This window comes from Macaca mulatta, chromosome X (assembly GCF_049350105.2).
Source record: "Macaca mulatta isolate MMU2019108-1 chromosome X, T2T-MMU8v2.0, whole genome shotgun sequence".
NCBI lineage: Eukaryota > Metazoa > Chordata > Mammalia > Primates > Cercopithecidae > Macaca > Macaca mulatta.
The window spans coordinates 108,141,768-108,157,404 of NC_133426.1; the positions used below are offsets into that span (position 1 = coordinate 108,141,768).

At 46.2% G+C, this 15,637-nt stretch overlaps 2 protein-coding genes across 8 annotated transcripts in view; one reads left to right on the forward strand and one right to left on the reverse strand.

The window, feature by feature from the left end:
- Positions 1–9,355, forward strand: part of DRP2 (dystrophin related protein 2) — a 44,086-nt gene extending 34,731 nt beyond the window's left edge. For 2 of the 4 annotated variants that reach the window (XM_077987694.1, XM_077987695.1), the window contains 6 exons: positions 256–321; positions 581–646; positions 1,520–1,663; positions 3,722–3,959; positions 5,562–5,682; positions 6,012–7,595. In XM_077987694.1, coding sequence (XP_077843820.1) covers positions 256–321; positions 581–646; positions 1,520–1,663; positions 3,722–3,959; positions 5,562–5,682; positions 6,012–6,136 — 760 coding nt within the window. In that variant the 3' untranslated portion in view covers positions 6,137–7,595. 4 annotated transcript variants of the gene reach the window in all.
- Positions 9,356–14,155: 4,800 nt separating this feature from the next.
- Positions 14,156–15,637, reverse strand: part of TAF7L (TATA-box binding protein associated factor 7 like) — an 81,111-nt gene continuing 79,629 nt past the window's right edge. For all 4 annotated transcript variants that reach the window (XM_001092487.5, XM_077989195.1, XM_077989196.1 and 1 more), the window contains one exon: positions 14,156–15,167. In XM_001092487.5, coding sequence (XP_001092487.3) covers positions 15,123–15,167 — 45 coding nt within the window. In that variant the 3' untranslated portion in view covers positions 14,156–15,122. The remainder of the gene's footprint in view (positions 15,168–15,637) is intronic.

A 15,637-nucleotide genomic window follows, 5' to 3' on the forward strand; every position in this document is an offset into this window, starting at 1 on the left:
GAGCCCGATCGTAGGCTGTGAAGGGGCTGAGTCCCAGGTGGTCTAGGAGAATGTTCCAAGGTAAATCCCACTAGTGATAGGGCAGTTCAGCTTGGGCCTGACCTGAACTCTGGCCTGAGAAGTAGACTGGAATCCAATCTTTGTATTTTGTTCCCATCAGCTCTTGCCCATGTCCATAATGTAGGGAGCAGGAGAGGGAGGAGGAAACAGGCTGCCCAGTCTTTGGTCCTCCGAGTCTTTGCTGCTTTCTTCTAGGCCGGCTTCTTCCCCGATGTTGCCACATGCCGACACGCACTCCCGAATTGAGCATTTTGCCAGCAGGTACCACCAGGTTTGGGGGAGGTGGGTGGGAGCTATTGTAGGAAGTCCGAGGGGAAAGGATCTTCAGTCAGGGCAAGGAGAATGGAGTCAGGGCCAGGGGATGTGCAGAGTGGGGTGTGCAGCAGCCAGCAAGGCCCAATATTTAGGAGTAGTTGGGGTAGCTCTCAAAGCCAATGATCCTGTTGTGAGATTAGAGTCCTTGAGATGGAAGCAGGCCCCACATCCTGTTTTCTCTCCTGCCTCTGCTCTTTATTCCTAGGCTTGCTGAGATGGAAAGTCAAAATTGCTCCTTCTTTAATGACAGCCTGTCCCCAGATGACAGCATGTGAGTTTCCACAGCTGCTTATTTGCCAGAAATAGCTCTCCTTGAGATCTTTGTGCCACTGTTTGGGAAGGGTATATCCTCCAGGGAATGGGGGTGTGTGGTGGTTAGGATCCTTAGCTCCCTAAGGAAGGAAGGCTGCTCTCTGGGCATGATGTTCAGTAAGAAAGGCAGTCTTCCCTCTATCAATCGACCTAGGAAATGAGTGATGTACTAGCTCCCTGCCATCTTTCCAAGTCCCTTACTGTTGCAAGATCCCATCCATCTATACACAACTTTGAGGAACGAATAATATGCCCTCCCTCATCTGAAGTTTCAGAAAGGAACCATTATCTTGTGGTCAAGATGCCAAAGCCCTATCTAGTGCTACACTAACTCTAGGAGACATCAGGGACTTGGCTGAAGTATAACAAGGGAACTCCCTGGTATGACAGCCCAGAGAAGGGGACTTGTGTCTCTAGGGAGGTCCCCACCCTGCTCAGAGATCCTGGGAGCTGCTGGCTACATGGATCAATCTGCCCTGACTGGGACTCAGATCCCTCTAGAGGAAGAGGAAACAAAGGAGGTTAGAGTGGGGGAATAGCACAGAAAGGGAAATGATTTGATCATTGTTTCCCGGGGGGCTGTAAGTAGAACCCAGAAACCTGCATCCTGAAAACACTCTCTCAGTACCCCCAACCACAGCCTCTGCCTCCTTTGAACACTTTCATCCCTCTCAAGTCTCAATATACGTCCTTTCCCTCTCGATGTGACTTAGAAGTGAATCCTCCAGCATGCATTTCCTGGGGCCTGAGCTGAGAGCTGAGAACTTACGCCCTGAGTTGTTTCTCTGTTCAACAACTGGCCACCTACTCTGCTTTCCCCATACCCACGCAGAGACGAGGACCAGTACCTGCTGCGGCACTCCAGCCCCATCACAGACCGTGAACCAGCCTTTGGACAGCAGGCTCCATGCAGTGTGGCCACAGAAAGCAAGGGGGAGCTACAGAAAATCCTGGCCCACTTGGAAGATGAGAACCGGTGGGCGTGATGATAGCAGAAATCTGTGTGGGTTCTTGAGGCAGAGAGATTGAATTTAAGTTCAGGCACTTCTACATCCTAGCTGTCTGACCTTGAGCAAGTTACTTAAATTCTGTAATCCTCTATTTCCTTATCTGTAAAATGGGGATGATGATCATCAAACCTGCCTCCTAGGATCACTTGTGAAGACCAAATGAGATCAGGCATATAATGTGTTTGGCTCAGTGCCTGGCTTATAGTAAGGGTTCACTAAATGCTAGCTATTATAATAATTATTTGAATCCTTTTATTTATTTATTTATTTATTTATTTATTTATTTATTTAATTTATTTATTTTTTTGAGACAGAGTCTCACTCTGTTGCCCAGACTGGAGTGCAGTGTCGTGATCTCGGCTCACTGCAACTTCCGGCTCCTGAGTTCAAACGATTCTCATGCGTCAGCCTCCCAAGTAACTGGGACTATAGGCATGCGCCACCATGCCTGGCTAATTTTTTTTTTTTTTTTTTTTTTTTTTTGGTATTTTTAGTAGAGATGGGGTTTCACCATGTTGGCCAGGCTGGTCTTGAACTCCTGACCTCAAGTGATCCGCCCACCCCGGCCTCCCAAAGTGCTGGGATTACGGGCATGATCCACTGTGCCCAGCCTGAATCCTTTTAATGTAACCCAAATTTTTCCAAGAACACACGAGATGCAAGCAGAGAGAATGCAGAGAGAAAACAGGAGAGGGTATGACATGTTCCTGCTCTCAGAGACCTTTCAATGTTGGAAGTGGAAAGAAATATGTATCACCTAGTAAAAGTATTCCAGAGGACAATGACACTACATAGAGCATTTGAGGTCTGGAAGAAGGATGGTGAAGAAGAATACAGGGAAGGCATGACTTTCCATAAAGTAAAGGTGGCAGCAGGGACCTAAGAAGGGTCCAAGCCACTTGTGGGGCATGAAGTGGAATTCATAGTACCCCTCAGAGCAGTGCTTTGCAAACAGTAGTGCATAAGATAGTCACTTGGGAAGCTTGGCAAAATACAAATTCTAAGTCACAGGTGTGGGTGGGGTCTGAGTTTCTGCATTTCTCACTAGCTCCCAGTGGATGCCCATGCTGCTGTTCCACAGACCACACTTGGAGTAGCAAGTCTTTAGAACAGTGCTACTCAGAGTGTGAAGAGCAGACCAGGGCCAGTTTGTGACCAGTTTGTCACCAGTCCAAGAGCAATTTGACATTGCTATGATATTCAAGCACAGAATTAGTAGACTCATCTTATTGAATAGGGTAGAGACCAGTTTGAGTGTTGTTGAACTTGTGTGATGAATTGCACGTGGTGTGAGCTATGTACTAGTCATGTGCATTGGGACCACATACGGGTCCATAACAAAGTGAAAAAAAAAAAAAACCTGAATTTTTACCATGAATCATTTGAGAAACACTGCCTTTGAGCAGCAGTCCGCAGGCCCTGGGAAACACTGGGCAGAGAGTGACTGTTCTGTTGCAAATAAAGAAAAAATGAACAAAGCCAAAAGTGATATCCCCAAAAGTAGGCCACCTGTTTGGAATTTGTTTTTTGTTTTTGTTTTTTGTTTTTTGTTTTTTTGATGACACAGCATGGGTGTTCAAAGTGGGCCAAAGAGGAGGGTTGTGGAGAGAAGAGACAACACAGGTGGTCTCTTGTTTATGTTATGTTTTCCCTTGGAATCTAAACATCTAAATATGGAGTAGGTGAGTCAATGGCCGTAATGCCTCCTTTGTTTGCAGACTGTGTTTCTGCCTGATTTTAAGGTCAGAATTAATCCCTAAAGCAGCACATCAAAGCCCTGAGACATTTCTTATGCAAAATGTCAACTTTCTCTGCTCTGAGGTCTCAGGATGGCAGAGTAAATGACATACGTGCTGGAGAGGAAGTGGATGTGGCCATTCAAGCAAGAGCACAACTGGGGATGGGGGTGAGGTGGGGTGGAAGAGCACAGGGATTGTTCACACCTAGGCCTGAGGGCATATCTGAAACCTGGACAGTCAGAGCCCTGTTAGATCCATAGGTCTTGGTGTCTCTCTCCATGACAGGATTCTCCAGGGAGAGCTGAGGCGCCTGAAGTGGCAGCATGAGGAGGCTGCTGAGGCACCCACTCTGGCTGACGGCTCCACTGAGGCAGCACCAGACCATCGCAATGAGGAGCTTCTGGCTGAGGCCCGTATCCTTCGGCAACACAAGAGCCGCCTGGAGACGCGCATGCAGATCCTCGAAGATCACAACAAGCAGCTAGAGTCCCAGCTGCAGCGTCTGAGGGAGCTTCTCCTGCAGGTGAGGCTGGAGACAGGAAAAGAGCCAGGGCGGCCTCTGAGCCCAGGGGAAGGGCTGGGGAGCTGAGGGCTGTGGCAAAGAAGACACAAGAGAGAGCTCCTTGGCAGTGGCTCTCAAGTAGCTTCCTGAAGAGAACTGGGCCTGCGGTTGTTGGGGGGTGGGGGAAAGAAGAGACTGGTATGGTCACATCTCCAGCCAACTCTCTTCCACCTACCTTCCATGCCACCCTGTGTGTCACTCTCCAGTCACTGTGGGGCCTGGGGCGGAGAGAAGACTTCTGAGGGCTTATTTCTTCACAACCCATTGGAATCCCATACTAAAAGAACAAACTTCAAGAATCATCTAAAACATTGATTTTTGCTAGTATGGTATTTGCTAGAAAGAAGTGGGTTTGGACAAGTTTGGCAAGAGAAAGATTTGTGCTATCTAAGGGTGTTTCTTGTTCCTTTTTGCACCTTTCGTCTCTGACAGGCAATGTGTGTGCTGTGGTATAGCACTGGAGTCAGGCAGCTCTGGGTTTGCATGTGGCTCTGCCAATTGACTGTGGGGTGTTTGGACAGTTGGTTAACCTCTCTAAGCCCCAGTTTCCTCATCTATACAACAGAGGTGGTAACAGTACCAACTTCATAGAATTGTGGTGAACACAAAAGGAGATAATGCATTTAAGGAATTTAGCTTGATACCAGGCATCTAGTACACCCTTCATAAATGTTACCTATTATTGTCATCATATGTAATGGAAAATACCACTCTTCTGCCTCTTCCCCAGATCCTCCAAGGAATGGCCTCTATGGATTCCTGGAGGTTTCTAACATATGCTATGTCATGAACCAAGAATCAGGTGTGAAACTACATTTCCAGAGAGAATTGTGTTCTAAATAGCTTATTTATATCTGAAATGATAGCAAGAGACCTTTAGGTACAATGCCTTTCTTTCTTTCTTTCTTTTTCTTTCTTTCTTTCTTTCTTTCTTTCTTTCTTTCTTTCTTTCTTTCTTTCTTTCTTTCTTTCTCTCTCTCTCTCTCTCTCTCTCTCTCTCTCTCTCTCTCTCTCTCTTTCTTTCTTTCTTTCTTTCTTTCTTTTTGAGACAGAGCTTCGTTCTTGTTGCCCAGGCTGGAGTGTAATGGCTCGATCTTGGCTCACCGCAACCTCCGCCTCCTGGGTTCAAGCGATTCTCCTGCCTCAGTCTCCCAAGTAGCTGGGATTATAGGCATGGGCCACCATGCCTGGCTAATTTTGTATTTTTAGTAGAGACGGGGTTTCTCCATGTTGGTTAGGCTGACCTCAGGTGATCCGCCCGCCTTGGCCTCCCAAAGTGCTGGGATTACAGGTGTGAGCCACTGCGCCTGGCCTACAATGCCATTCTTACAAGAACTGGGAGCCTTTGACACATGTTGTTAAAGGAAGAAGGTATGAGTAATTCAATATTCTAAGAAGTTTCCGAAAAGTGGAGGCCACTGTTTTAGGTAATACCAAAAGCTTCTTAAAGTCTAAGGGCAAAGGGATGGTATGAAGTCTCTCAGGTCCCTTCTAAGCTCAGGAGTCTGTCAAAGTAAGGTCAGGAAGGCAAAGTGACTTAAGTCATGCGTTACCTCTTGCTAGCCACCCACCGAATCAGATGGCAGTGGCTCTGCAGGCTCGTCCCTAGCTTCCTCTCCACAGCAGTCAGAAGGCAGTCACCCCCGGGAGAAGGGACAGACAACTCCAGACACCGAGGCTGCAGGTGAGTTCCCCTGGCCCTTCCCAGCCCCTTTCTCCATGGCTTTGTCCTGCCCTCAATTTCCTGCCCAAGGCTTTGCAGGGCTGGGACTGGTTTCTCCTCTTGGCTTTGTGCTTAAGGTCAGGGAAGATTGATTTACTGATTGATTAATTCATATGCTTATTCTACAAATAAATGTACATTGAGCACAACCTATGTACTAGGCGTTGTGCTGAGAAGATGCAAATGCTGTGGGCAGGTCTGCCCTTCAGCTGGCAGAACTCTATCTGGCCGCTTGGCCTCATAAAGGAGTCTCTAGTTCTCTTCTCAAATCTCTATTTTTTTTAACCCAGATGATGTGGGGTCAAAGAGCCAGGATGTCAGCCTGTGCTTGGAGGACATCATGGAGAAACTCCGTCATGCCTTCCCCAGTGTGCGAAGTTCTGATGTGACTGCCAACACCCTGCTGGCCTCTTGATGGAGCCAGATCCCTATCCTATAGTTCATTGTCCTCTCCTGGTTCCCGTCAAAGCCTTTCCTCAGCCTTCATCCAACCCTTCCAGTTTCCGCTGGCCCCACATTCCTCAACTAGTATTATTTGGGCTCTGGGCAGCAGCAGGGATCTGGTGGTATGTGAGGTGGGTGCGGGCAGTGATGGGAGAAGGGGAAGCATGATTCCTTTGCCTCTAGAAATGTTCCCTTTAATCTTCAAGGTTGAGGTCAGTCCTTTAAGTACCTTTCTGTTGCAGCTCAGGCAAATATCACTTGGCCATTCAGATGGGGAACAGAGAAGCTGCCTTGCAGAGCTAAGCGGTACCCATTGGCCCCTCTTCCTTCTCCGTGGAATTATGGAGAGAGAGAAGCCTAATTACCCCAAGGTTCCAGCATTATGAATCCACAGGGTTTACCCGTACTCTCTGGCACAACTCAGGGAGGCAAAAGGGTATCCCCGAGACACCTTCCCTGCCCCAAGTGCCCCTGAAAAATCTGGGCAGTATGTGTTCTATTACTTCAGCTCCAGGACAGATCGTTAGCCATCCTAATGCTACCTAGGTACTGGCTTCTCCTCAAATATCTTCATTTTCTTTAGCCTCAGTCCCTGACAGACCTTCCTTAAGGGGAAAGCAGTTCATTCTGGTTCTTCCACGTTATATTTGGAAGCATTACATCTATACTTCCGGGTTTAGATTTTTTGTTTTTTTTGTTTTTTGCCCCACATCTTCCTATTTCTTAAAGGCCTCAGCATTTTGATAGACCTACTGGTTTGCAAGTTGCTCTGGAAACCCGGCTGAAGCCACCCTTTGCTCCTCTGAGTCTGTCCTCACAGACCTGGGAACACAGTGGCAGCTTGCTAAGCAAGGGAGTGTTGCTTTCCTTGGGTGAGGAAGAGGAAGCCCACCTCAAGTCTGGAGTAGTATGACTGCCATCCAACACCCTTCCAGGCTGTGACCCTTCTAGCTCTCAGGCTGAATCAGGTGAGGTGGCTGATTGTCCCCAGCTAATCATAAGGCATTTGCAGCTGGCCACCCTGTGTAGTGGCCCCTCCATAGGAGCCACAGGCCACAAATCAGGAAGCTGGCCGCTTTCCACCCAGACAACAGCAAGGCCTTCCTGTGCCTAAAATTGTTCTTTCTAACTCTGGAAGGTGAATCCAATCCTCAAACTGAACTAACTCTTCCTAGGCGACGTATACCATGATCTCTTTATCCAGAAACTGTTCAGAATAGATAGTAGGGGTGGGGGAGTGGGCTTGAGAATGTTGAATAGATTCAGAGCCCACTTAGACAGCTTTCTACCAAGAGGAGCTTTATAACCTAGAGCCCTGCAGTTGACTTCATTTGCCTAAGTTTATATACATACATATCTATTCTACATATCTACTGTACATCAGTGCTCTCCTGGCCTCACTCACACATTAAATTATAATACCTCTTGAAGTATTAATGTTCTGCCTTGCTCTTTGTTAGCCCCAGCCTCTGGTTGGAAAGATAGATGTATCCTGGCTGCTCCCCTAGGATATCTCTCTCCATTGATGTTTGGGGTGGGCTGTCCTCAAGACCAAAGCAACAGAAACCCGTGGTCACAGAGAATCTAACAGGAAGAGTCACTGTTCTCTTCACTCATTCCAAATCTTGTTCCCTTGAGACCTGGACCTTGGGTAAATTTTCCTGGGCTCCCCTAAATGGTTCAGGTGCCAAAATAGAGCAAATCCAAACTCTGCCCACCCCATGCAGAAAAGGACAAACAAGCCTTTATTAGCCTTTGCCAGCTAAGACGCAGAGAACATTCCAGCTCTTATGATCTCGCTCAGGGCTAAAGAAAGCAACAGTCGCCACCACAATCAGGAGGGAGTGATGGTTGGGGTGTTGTATTATAATCCAGCAGTGGGCCAGTGGGTAGAACTGCTAGGAACCTAGTTTGATCTGCCACAGGGGAGGCAGGGCAGAGGCTTGGGTCCAGAAGGTTTCAGTTGCCTCCTCCACCACTAAGCCACAGGTCCAGGGTGTCAGACTTCACAGCATAACATCTGCCTTAGTGTTCATGAGGTCTCTGGGCAGAAGAACTGGGTATCTGGATAGATGGTGAGCAGGTGGTAGGCAGGCATCAATCATAGAATCTGGGCATCAGTCAGAGTGGGAGCATATTTGTAGGAACTTAGATTGTGGGCAGGAATGTGGGACAGAGGGCTCGAGGACTTAGAGGCATATACCTGCCTAAGCCTTAGGTGGGTACATGTTATGGAGCAATTTTTTACCAGGAAAGTCCTGGAAAATCCTTTGTTATCCCCAACCCATCTGAGAGCTCTTGGGCTGCTGAGGGCCTGTGGCAACTGCAGTGGGCCAGGCATGGTAGAAAAGATGTAGATCTTGTTATGTAGGGTTTGTGTTGTAGGTGGACTGAAGCAGCAGGTCAGGACTTGAATTCTCACTAAGGGGTCACTCACACTTTGTGGTCCTGTGTTTACCTTAATGCCTAAGGTGAGTATATTGTTCAAGGGTCAAGGGACAGTCACTGCAGTATGTGTGGGGAATTTTCCCACAGTAGAGTAAATGGATCCTTGGGTACTATGAATCCAACTTGGGATTGGATTTACCAAAATGTATTGTATGTCGTTAGACATCTTGTTGTGTATTAGTCTCCTAAGGGTGTTGTGCATGGCACTGTGTAGTTTCTAGCCCTACACTAGAAGGATGGTGAAGGGAGTTGCTAGGTTGGTAGCCTAAAGAAAACCTTCTGACTGTGGGATTAGCATCAATGATAAGGTATGTGAGCATTTGCTGGGGTTATTGTCAAATAGTATCAAAGAACAGTTAGGACTGAGAGATGATTTCTTCTTGACAGAAGTTGATAGAGGCCAAAAAGCCATTATGAGGATACCTCTGCTTCCAGTGACAGCATAGTGGATTCACATTGATTGGGCATTGTCATGGAAGGCTGACTAGCTGGAAGACATCAGGCTGTGCTATGCTTCCCTAGAGAGGACATGTACCCTTCCCTCCAGATTAGAAAGGCTAGAATCAAGACTCTCAAGTGCCCATTTTCTTCAAGGCCCAAAGTTGGGAAATATTTCCCTACAGAGAAATCTGTTTGAGTTTCTGGTGCTCCGGGAAATGGGTTGGCAAGACACAGAAATGAGAAAACCTGAGGCCAGCAAGAGGCCAATCCTAGGAGATGTTTTTCCTCCGGATTCATTTTTTTTTTTTTTTTTTAAACGGAGTCTCGCTCTGTCGCCCAGGCTGGAGTGCAGTGGCGCGATCTCAGCTCACTGCAAGCTCCGCCTCCCGGGTTCACGCCATTCTCCTGCCTCAGCCTCCCGAGTAGCTGGGACTACAGGTGCCCACAACCGCGCCCGGCTAATTTTTTGTATTTTTAGTAGAGACGGGGTTTCACCGTGGTCTCGATCTCCTGACCTTGTGATCCGCCCGCCTCGGCCTCCCAAAGTGCTGGGATTACAGGCGTGAGCCACTGCGCCCGGCCCTCCGGATTCATTTTAAGGAATACCTGTGCTTCCTGATGTGTGTGCTTAAGATTTGGGCTCCATATCCAGCATTTGAACTCACATTCTCAACGGCAGAGTCATGGCCTGTGGCATCATTTCAAGGCCAAAAATCCCATCCAATTTCTCTTCACATAGGTGACAGATAAGCAAGAAAGTAGCTATCTTAACTCGAGCAGTTCTGGGAAAAAAACTGGGGGCCTTATCCTGGGGATGTGGAGACCTAATTCTTCAGCTGTGTGGCTCCCGTGGGAACAAGGAACACTTTAGCTACTTCTTACTCTTTTAACACCAACTGCTGTGGGAGAAAGAAAGGCTCAAGGCCAGGGCTCAGCTCGCAGAGTCCATCTTCTCCCACAGCTGCCGCATTTGAGAGGGGGCCTACTGAATGCCCTTGCTGTCCCCTATGGCAGTGTTGAGGCCTGACCGAAGTCTGCTATGCTGCTTGCTGACTGCAAGAACTGGTCACAGGATGAAAATTGGGGAAAGGATTTGGGGGAGGTGACAAGGGTGGCATGGAAGTCTAGGGGACAAAGGGACAGGGTTGGGAACAAATTGGTTAACTTTGATTGCCACTCACTGTGGTGCCTTCCCCCTTTCCCTTGAATTCTGCTTTGAAAAGAATAAATTTGTACTTGTTTACTTTGGTTCCTCTGGTTATACTCTTTGAGTCCGATATTTCATATCTTTCCCTTATTTAGGGGTGGGAAGAGAGGGTAGACCAAGAAGCCACAGAAGTACTGTAAAACATAAGGCCACCAGATGAGTCCAACACCTATGGGACACAAAAAGACCTCCCCATTGGGCCCATCTGCCACTGTTACCCGGATTAGTCACTTCTCAACATCCTCCCAACCCTCCCCAAATTAGCTAGTTAGCGCCTTATGAGATGAGCTGTATGTAGCAATGGTTTCCAAATTTCATCCTCCTCAGTCTGAGGATTTTTCACCAGCCCGAAGCATTGTAAGAAAAGTCAGGACAATGCATTGAGTTTTTGTAAAATTATATTTATTCAGTTTAAAGGTCTACCTTTTATTCTGAGATTACGGATATATACACACACACACACACTATATATATATATTTATAACATATATAAATATGTATATATAACATATATATATGTGTGTGTGTGTGTATATATATATCCTGTCAATAAGTAAAACCCTGTCAGTCCCTCTTTTCTTTTCTTTTTCTTTCTTTTTTTTTTTTTGAGACGGAATCTCACTCTGTCACCCAGGCTAGAGTGCAGTTGCACAATCAGCTCACTGCAACCTCTGCCTGACGGGTTCAAGCAATTCTCCTGCCTCAGCCTCTCACCAAACTATAGCAACACTGTCCAGTATAAAATAATGCAAGCCACATATGTAATTTTAAATTTTACAGCAGCCATATTACAAAAATAAAAATAAATAGATGGAATTAATTTTAATAATTAACCCAATATATCCACAATATTACCCTTTCAACATGTAATCAGTATAAAACAATTATTAATGAAATTTTAAAAATATATATATATTTACTTATATTTACTTTTTTGAGGTGGAGTCTTGCTCTGTCACCCAGGCTGGAGTGCAGTGGCACGATCTCTGCTCACTGCAAGCTCTGCCTCCCGGGTTCACGCCATTCTCCTACCTCAGCCTCCAGAGTGGCTGGGACTACAGGTGCCCACCACCATGCCCGGCTAATTTTTTGTATTTTTAGTAGAGATGGGGTTTCACCGTGTTAGCCAGGATGGTCTCAATCTTCTGACCTCGTGATCTGCCCGCCTCGGCTTCCCAAAGTACTGGGATTACAGGCGTGAGCCACCGAGCCCAGCTAAAATATATTTTTAACTAAGTCTTTGGAAATATCAAGCAAGCTGACACATTCAGCTGGGGGAAACACACACACACACACACACACACACACACAAGATCCAGACAGATCCAGACAGTTTATTCCTTATAGAGATAGCAAAAGCAAGATCAGCAATGGTATCAGCTCCCTGCATCCCTCGTCCCACAGAACAATATAACAGGACAACAAAAGGGGCTAGATGACAGGCAGCATGAATGGTAGGACCCCCTGGTACTGCGTAGCCAATGCCACACTGCAGCTAAGCAGTTTTATGGCCTGCAGCTGTACCCTCTGGAGTGTGAAGCAGGCAGAAAGCCCTATACTTAACTGGAATGAGGGAGGCAGGTGACAAGCTGCCTCATGGCAACCTCCCTTAAGATAGGGAGATGACTGAGAAACGCTCTTGTAGCAAATTCTCACAAGACTGCCTGTCTTCCTGTGTTCCGGGAGGATCACAGGGTGTTATGCCAGGACCTGAGTCAGCCTGCAGTTGAGCCTGGCCTGTGTGGCCTATGTGGATAGTGTAAGGTCATCAGGATGTGGGCACAGAGCAGTTCCTTTATAGAAATCCAGTGTTTATTTTACACCTACTACACATCTCAACTCAGGCTAGTCATGTGGTGCTCAAAAACCACATGTGCCTAGTGGATGCCATATTGGACAGCACAAGTCTGTAGCATACAGAAGCCAAAATCACTGAGCTATAGCAAAGGAAAACTTTCTGAGGTGTCCGAGTGAATGTGTGCAGGCGTACGTTGGAGTGGGGTGGAAAGTCAGAACGGCAATAGCCTTGGGTGACTGGAGGGCAGTGGTGAAGCAGCCCCGCTGGGTTACATTGAGAAGTGGTAGCAGAGGAGACGGAGGGGCATTGCAAACACACTAGTTTGCCCTTGCCCCTTCCTGTTGTGTTGTCTTCCCTACCACCCTGCCTCTCAGCAGAGCACTGGCTGTTCTCAGGCTGCAATATCAGACAGAGGCTGTACGAGGGCTCTTCTACCTCTTTCACTCCTGGATGCCCGCTGTGGCACATGTGAAACACTCACTGGCTTGTCTCTCCAGCATAACCCCAGGGTACTTTCTATCAGTCCCCTGCCTGCCTTTATCTGGAAAGGCCTATCATCTTTTCAAACTCTGCCTCTTCCCCCACCTTCTACCTCTGACACTCAACTTCTTTCCCTCGTTCTTTCTCCTTATTCTCATCTTTTAAGTTATGGGTTTCTGAAAAAAAAAAAAACCTATCTTTTTAAAATATCATCTTGGTTTTCAAGCAATCCTCAAACTTCTCTCCTAATCTGGGCTCCATTTTGTTTGCCTTTAACATGCCTATCTCCCTTAGTCTTACTTTTTCCCTTGCATTTCCCCCAGCATTCCTGCCATTTCCATCCCAACTTCACAGGCCCTGCTCATACATGACCTCTCCTTTGCCCATGGCTTAACTTTGACTTGGAGTAGCACTAAAAGTGGCACAGAGAACTTGGGAGTATATTTCCTAAAGCAGCACTGACTTTGTCAATTGGGATCAGACCTGGGGCTAGCTGGGCTACTTCCAGAAAACCCCCAGATGCTTCTTGGTGGTAAGCATTATCACCCACAATTTACAATGAGAAAATAGAGGCTCTAAGAAGCATAGGGGCGGCCAGGCGTGATGGCTTATGCCTGTAATCCCAGCACTTTGGTTGGCCAAGGCAGGTGGATCACCTGAGGTCAGGAGTTCGAGACCAGCCTGGCCAACATAGTGAAACCCCGTCTCTACTAAAAATACAAAAATTAGCCAGGTGTGGTGGCAGGTGCCTGTAATTCTTGCTACTCGGGAGGCTGAAGCAGGAGAATCACTTGAACCCGGGAGGCGGAGGTTGCAGTGAGCCAAAATCGTGCCACTGCACTACAGTCTGGGCGATAGAGCGAGACTCCATCTCAAAACAAAATAAAACAAAATAAAACAAAACATAGGGGCTTGCCCAAGGCAAGTTCCGTCCTTGTGTGAGTTCCACTACAGCATGGTAATTCAACCCAAATATTGGAGCTGCCATTTGTATCACTTCTCTATACCCTCCCCCGCTACATCTCATATTAACCATATAGCATTGGGATTTAGAGCAAATCTTCTCACCTTAACCATATAGCATTGGAATTTGATTTAATTCATTAGGAGTTACCCTAAGAACTCTGGAAGGATGCCCCAAGGCTGATAACATCTTCTGCCATTTTCTAATCAGAGTGCTATGGTCTGAATGTGTCTGCCAAAATTCATATGTTAAGATATAATCAGTAGTGTGTTAGTATTAAGAGGTAGGGCTTTTGGGAGGTGATTAGGTAATGAGGGCTCCACCCTTATGAATGGAATTCATGCCCTTTTAAAAGAGGCCCGAGGGAGTTTGCACTGCCACCGTGTGAGGATGCACCCCGAAGACGCTATCTAGGAAGAAGACAAACCCCTCACCAGATGTCAAAGCTGCTGGCACCTTGATCGTAGACTTCCAAGCCTCCAGAGCTATAAGCAATAAATTTCTGTTGTTTATAATTTACCCAGTCTATGGTATTTTTGTTACAGCAGCCCAAATGAACTAAGATATAGAGCTTATTGCTTTTCTTCTTGTTTCCTTTTGGATATGAGTACACTCATCATTGGGGATGGTTTAATAAATTGACAGCAATCCATTTAAAAGGAACAATTTATTTATTGTTTAAAGAACACAGACCATAAAACACTAATAATATACCTAGAAAAAAACCCAAACGAGATTGTTAAAGAAGTCTTCATAGGCATTATGGCATCTTGTTCTTCCCAACCTTAACTGATGGGGGTTAGGAGGAGAAGGCTCAGAATAAGGGTTAGGAGGAGAAGGCTCAGAATAAGGATAACAGTTCATAATTTCTTCATCTCTGCTCTAACTGTTCCCTTAGTTGGTGAATAACAACCAGCTCCACCCTAGAAGCAACAGAACAAATATAAGCAGCAGCAAGAAATCATCCTTGAGCAGGAATGCAGCCCTGTTGCTTGAACAAAGACAGAACACAATCTAGTATTAACTGCTGCAAGGTAGGCACTTAAACTCACTGTGGCAGGTTCTAGTGTTTAGTAGAAATGACCTCGTTTTTTCCCCTATGTTTTAGGAAATACTAAAAACCAAAAGAAAAGCTAAAACATATGCAAACCAAACAGCTGTATGGCCTCTAGACTAGACTGCCTTTGGAAGCATGACTGAATCATCTGCTGGTACCATAGCACAGAAGCAATATAATCAATTCTTGTTTGGTGTGGTGGTGCACACCTGTAGTCCCAGCTACTCAGGAGGCTGAGGCAGGAGGATCCCTTAAGCCCAGGAGTCTGAATTCGGCCTGGGCAACCTAACAAGACCCCATTTCTAAATTAATAATAATAATTCCCAAATTGACAAAGAGAAAGTCTCATGGTCGTGTGGGGTATCTAAGTCTACTATATTTTTATACTGGCCTTTTCTACATGACTACAAACTTTGAGCATATTATAAGTAGCAAAGAAGGTACAGATAAATATAACTGATTCAACATAAGGCAATGGAAGGGACAGAAACATGCACAGTTTCATCCAGTCTTCAGTCTGGATGGTGGATCCAAGGTTTGTGTGCCAGGCCAATGGCTCTCCTCACTTCTTCAGAAAACGCTGCAATTGTTCCTGTAGGGAAATGAGCTGTCGGGAGAAGTAGAAAGACATGAAAAATTCATTTGAAATCTGAAGTCCCATTACTTGATCTAGAATTTACTTACATGAACCAAAAAGAACTATTGTTATTTGGCATTTATAAGGTTATCTTAGTCTTGCAATGTTCCAGAGAATACTGGCCACAGTCAAGAATGCATGCATAATGCTGTGGCCATGATGATGTCCTTTATTATGCCCAATTTATGAAGGGAAGCTTTGTATTAGTCAGTTTTCATGCTGCTGATAAAGATATACCTGAGTTTGGCAAGAAAAAGAGGTTTAATGGAGTTACATAGTTCCACATGGTTGGAGGCCTCATAGTCATGGTGGAAGGCAAGGAGGAGTAAGTCATGTCTTACATGGATGGCAGCAGGCAAAGAGAGGAGAGCTTATGCAGGTAAACTCCCCTTTTTAAAACCATCAGATCTCGTGAGACTTATTCACTATCACAAGAACAG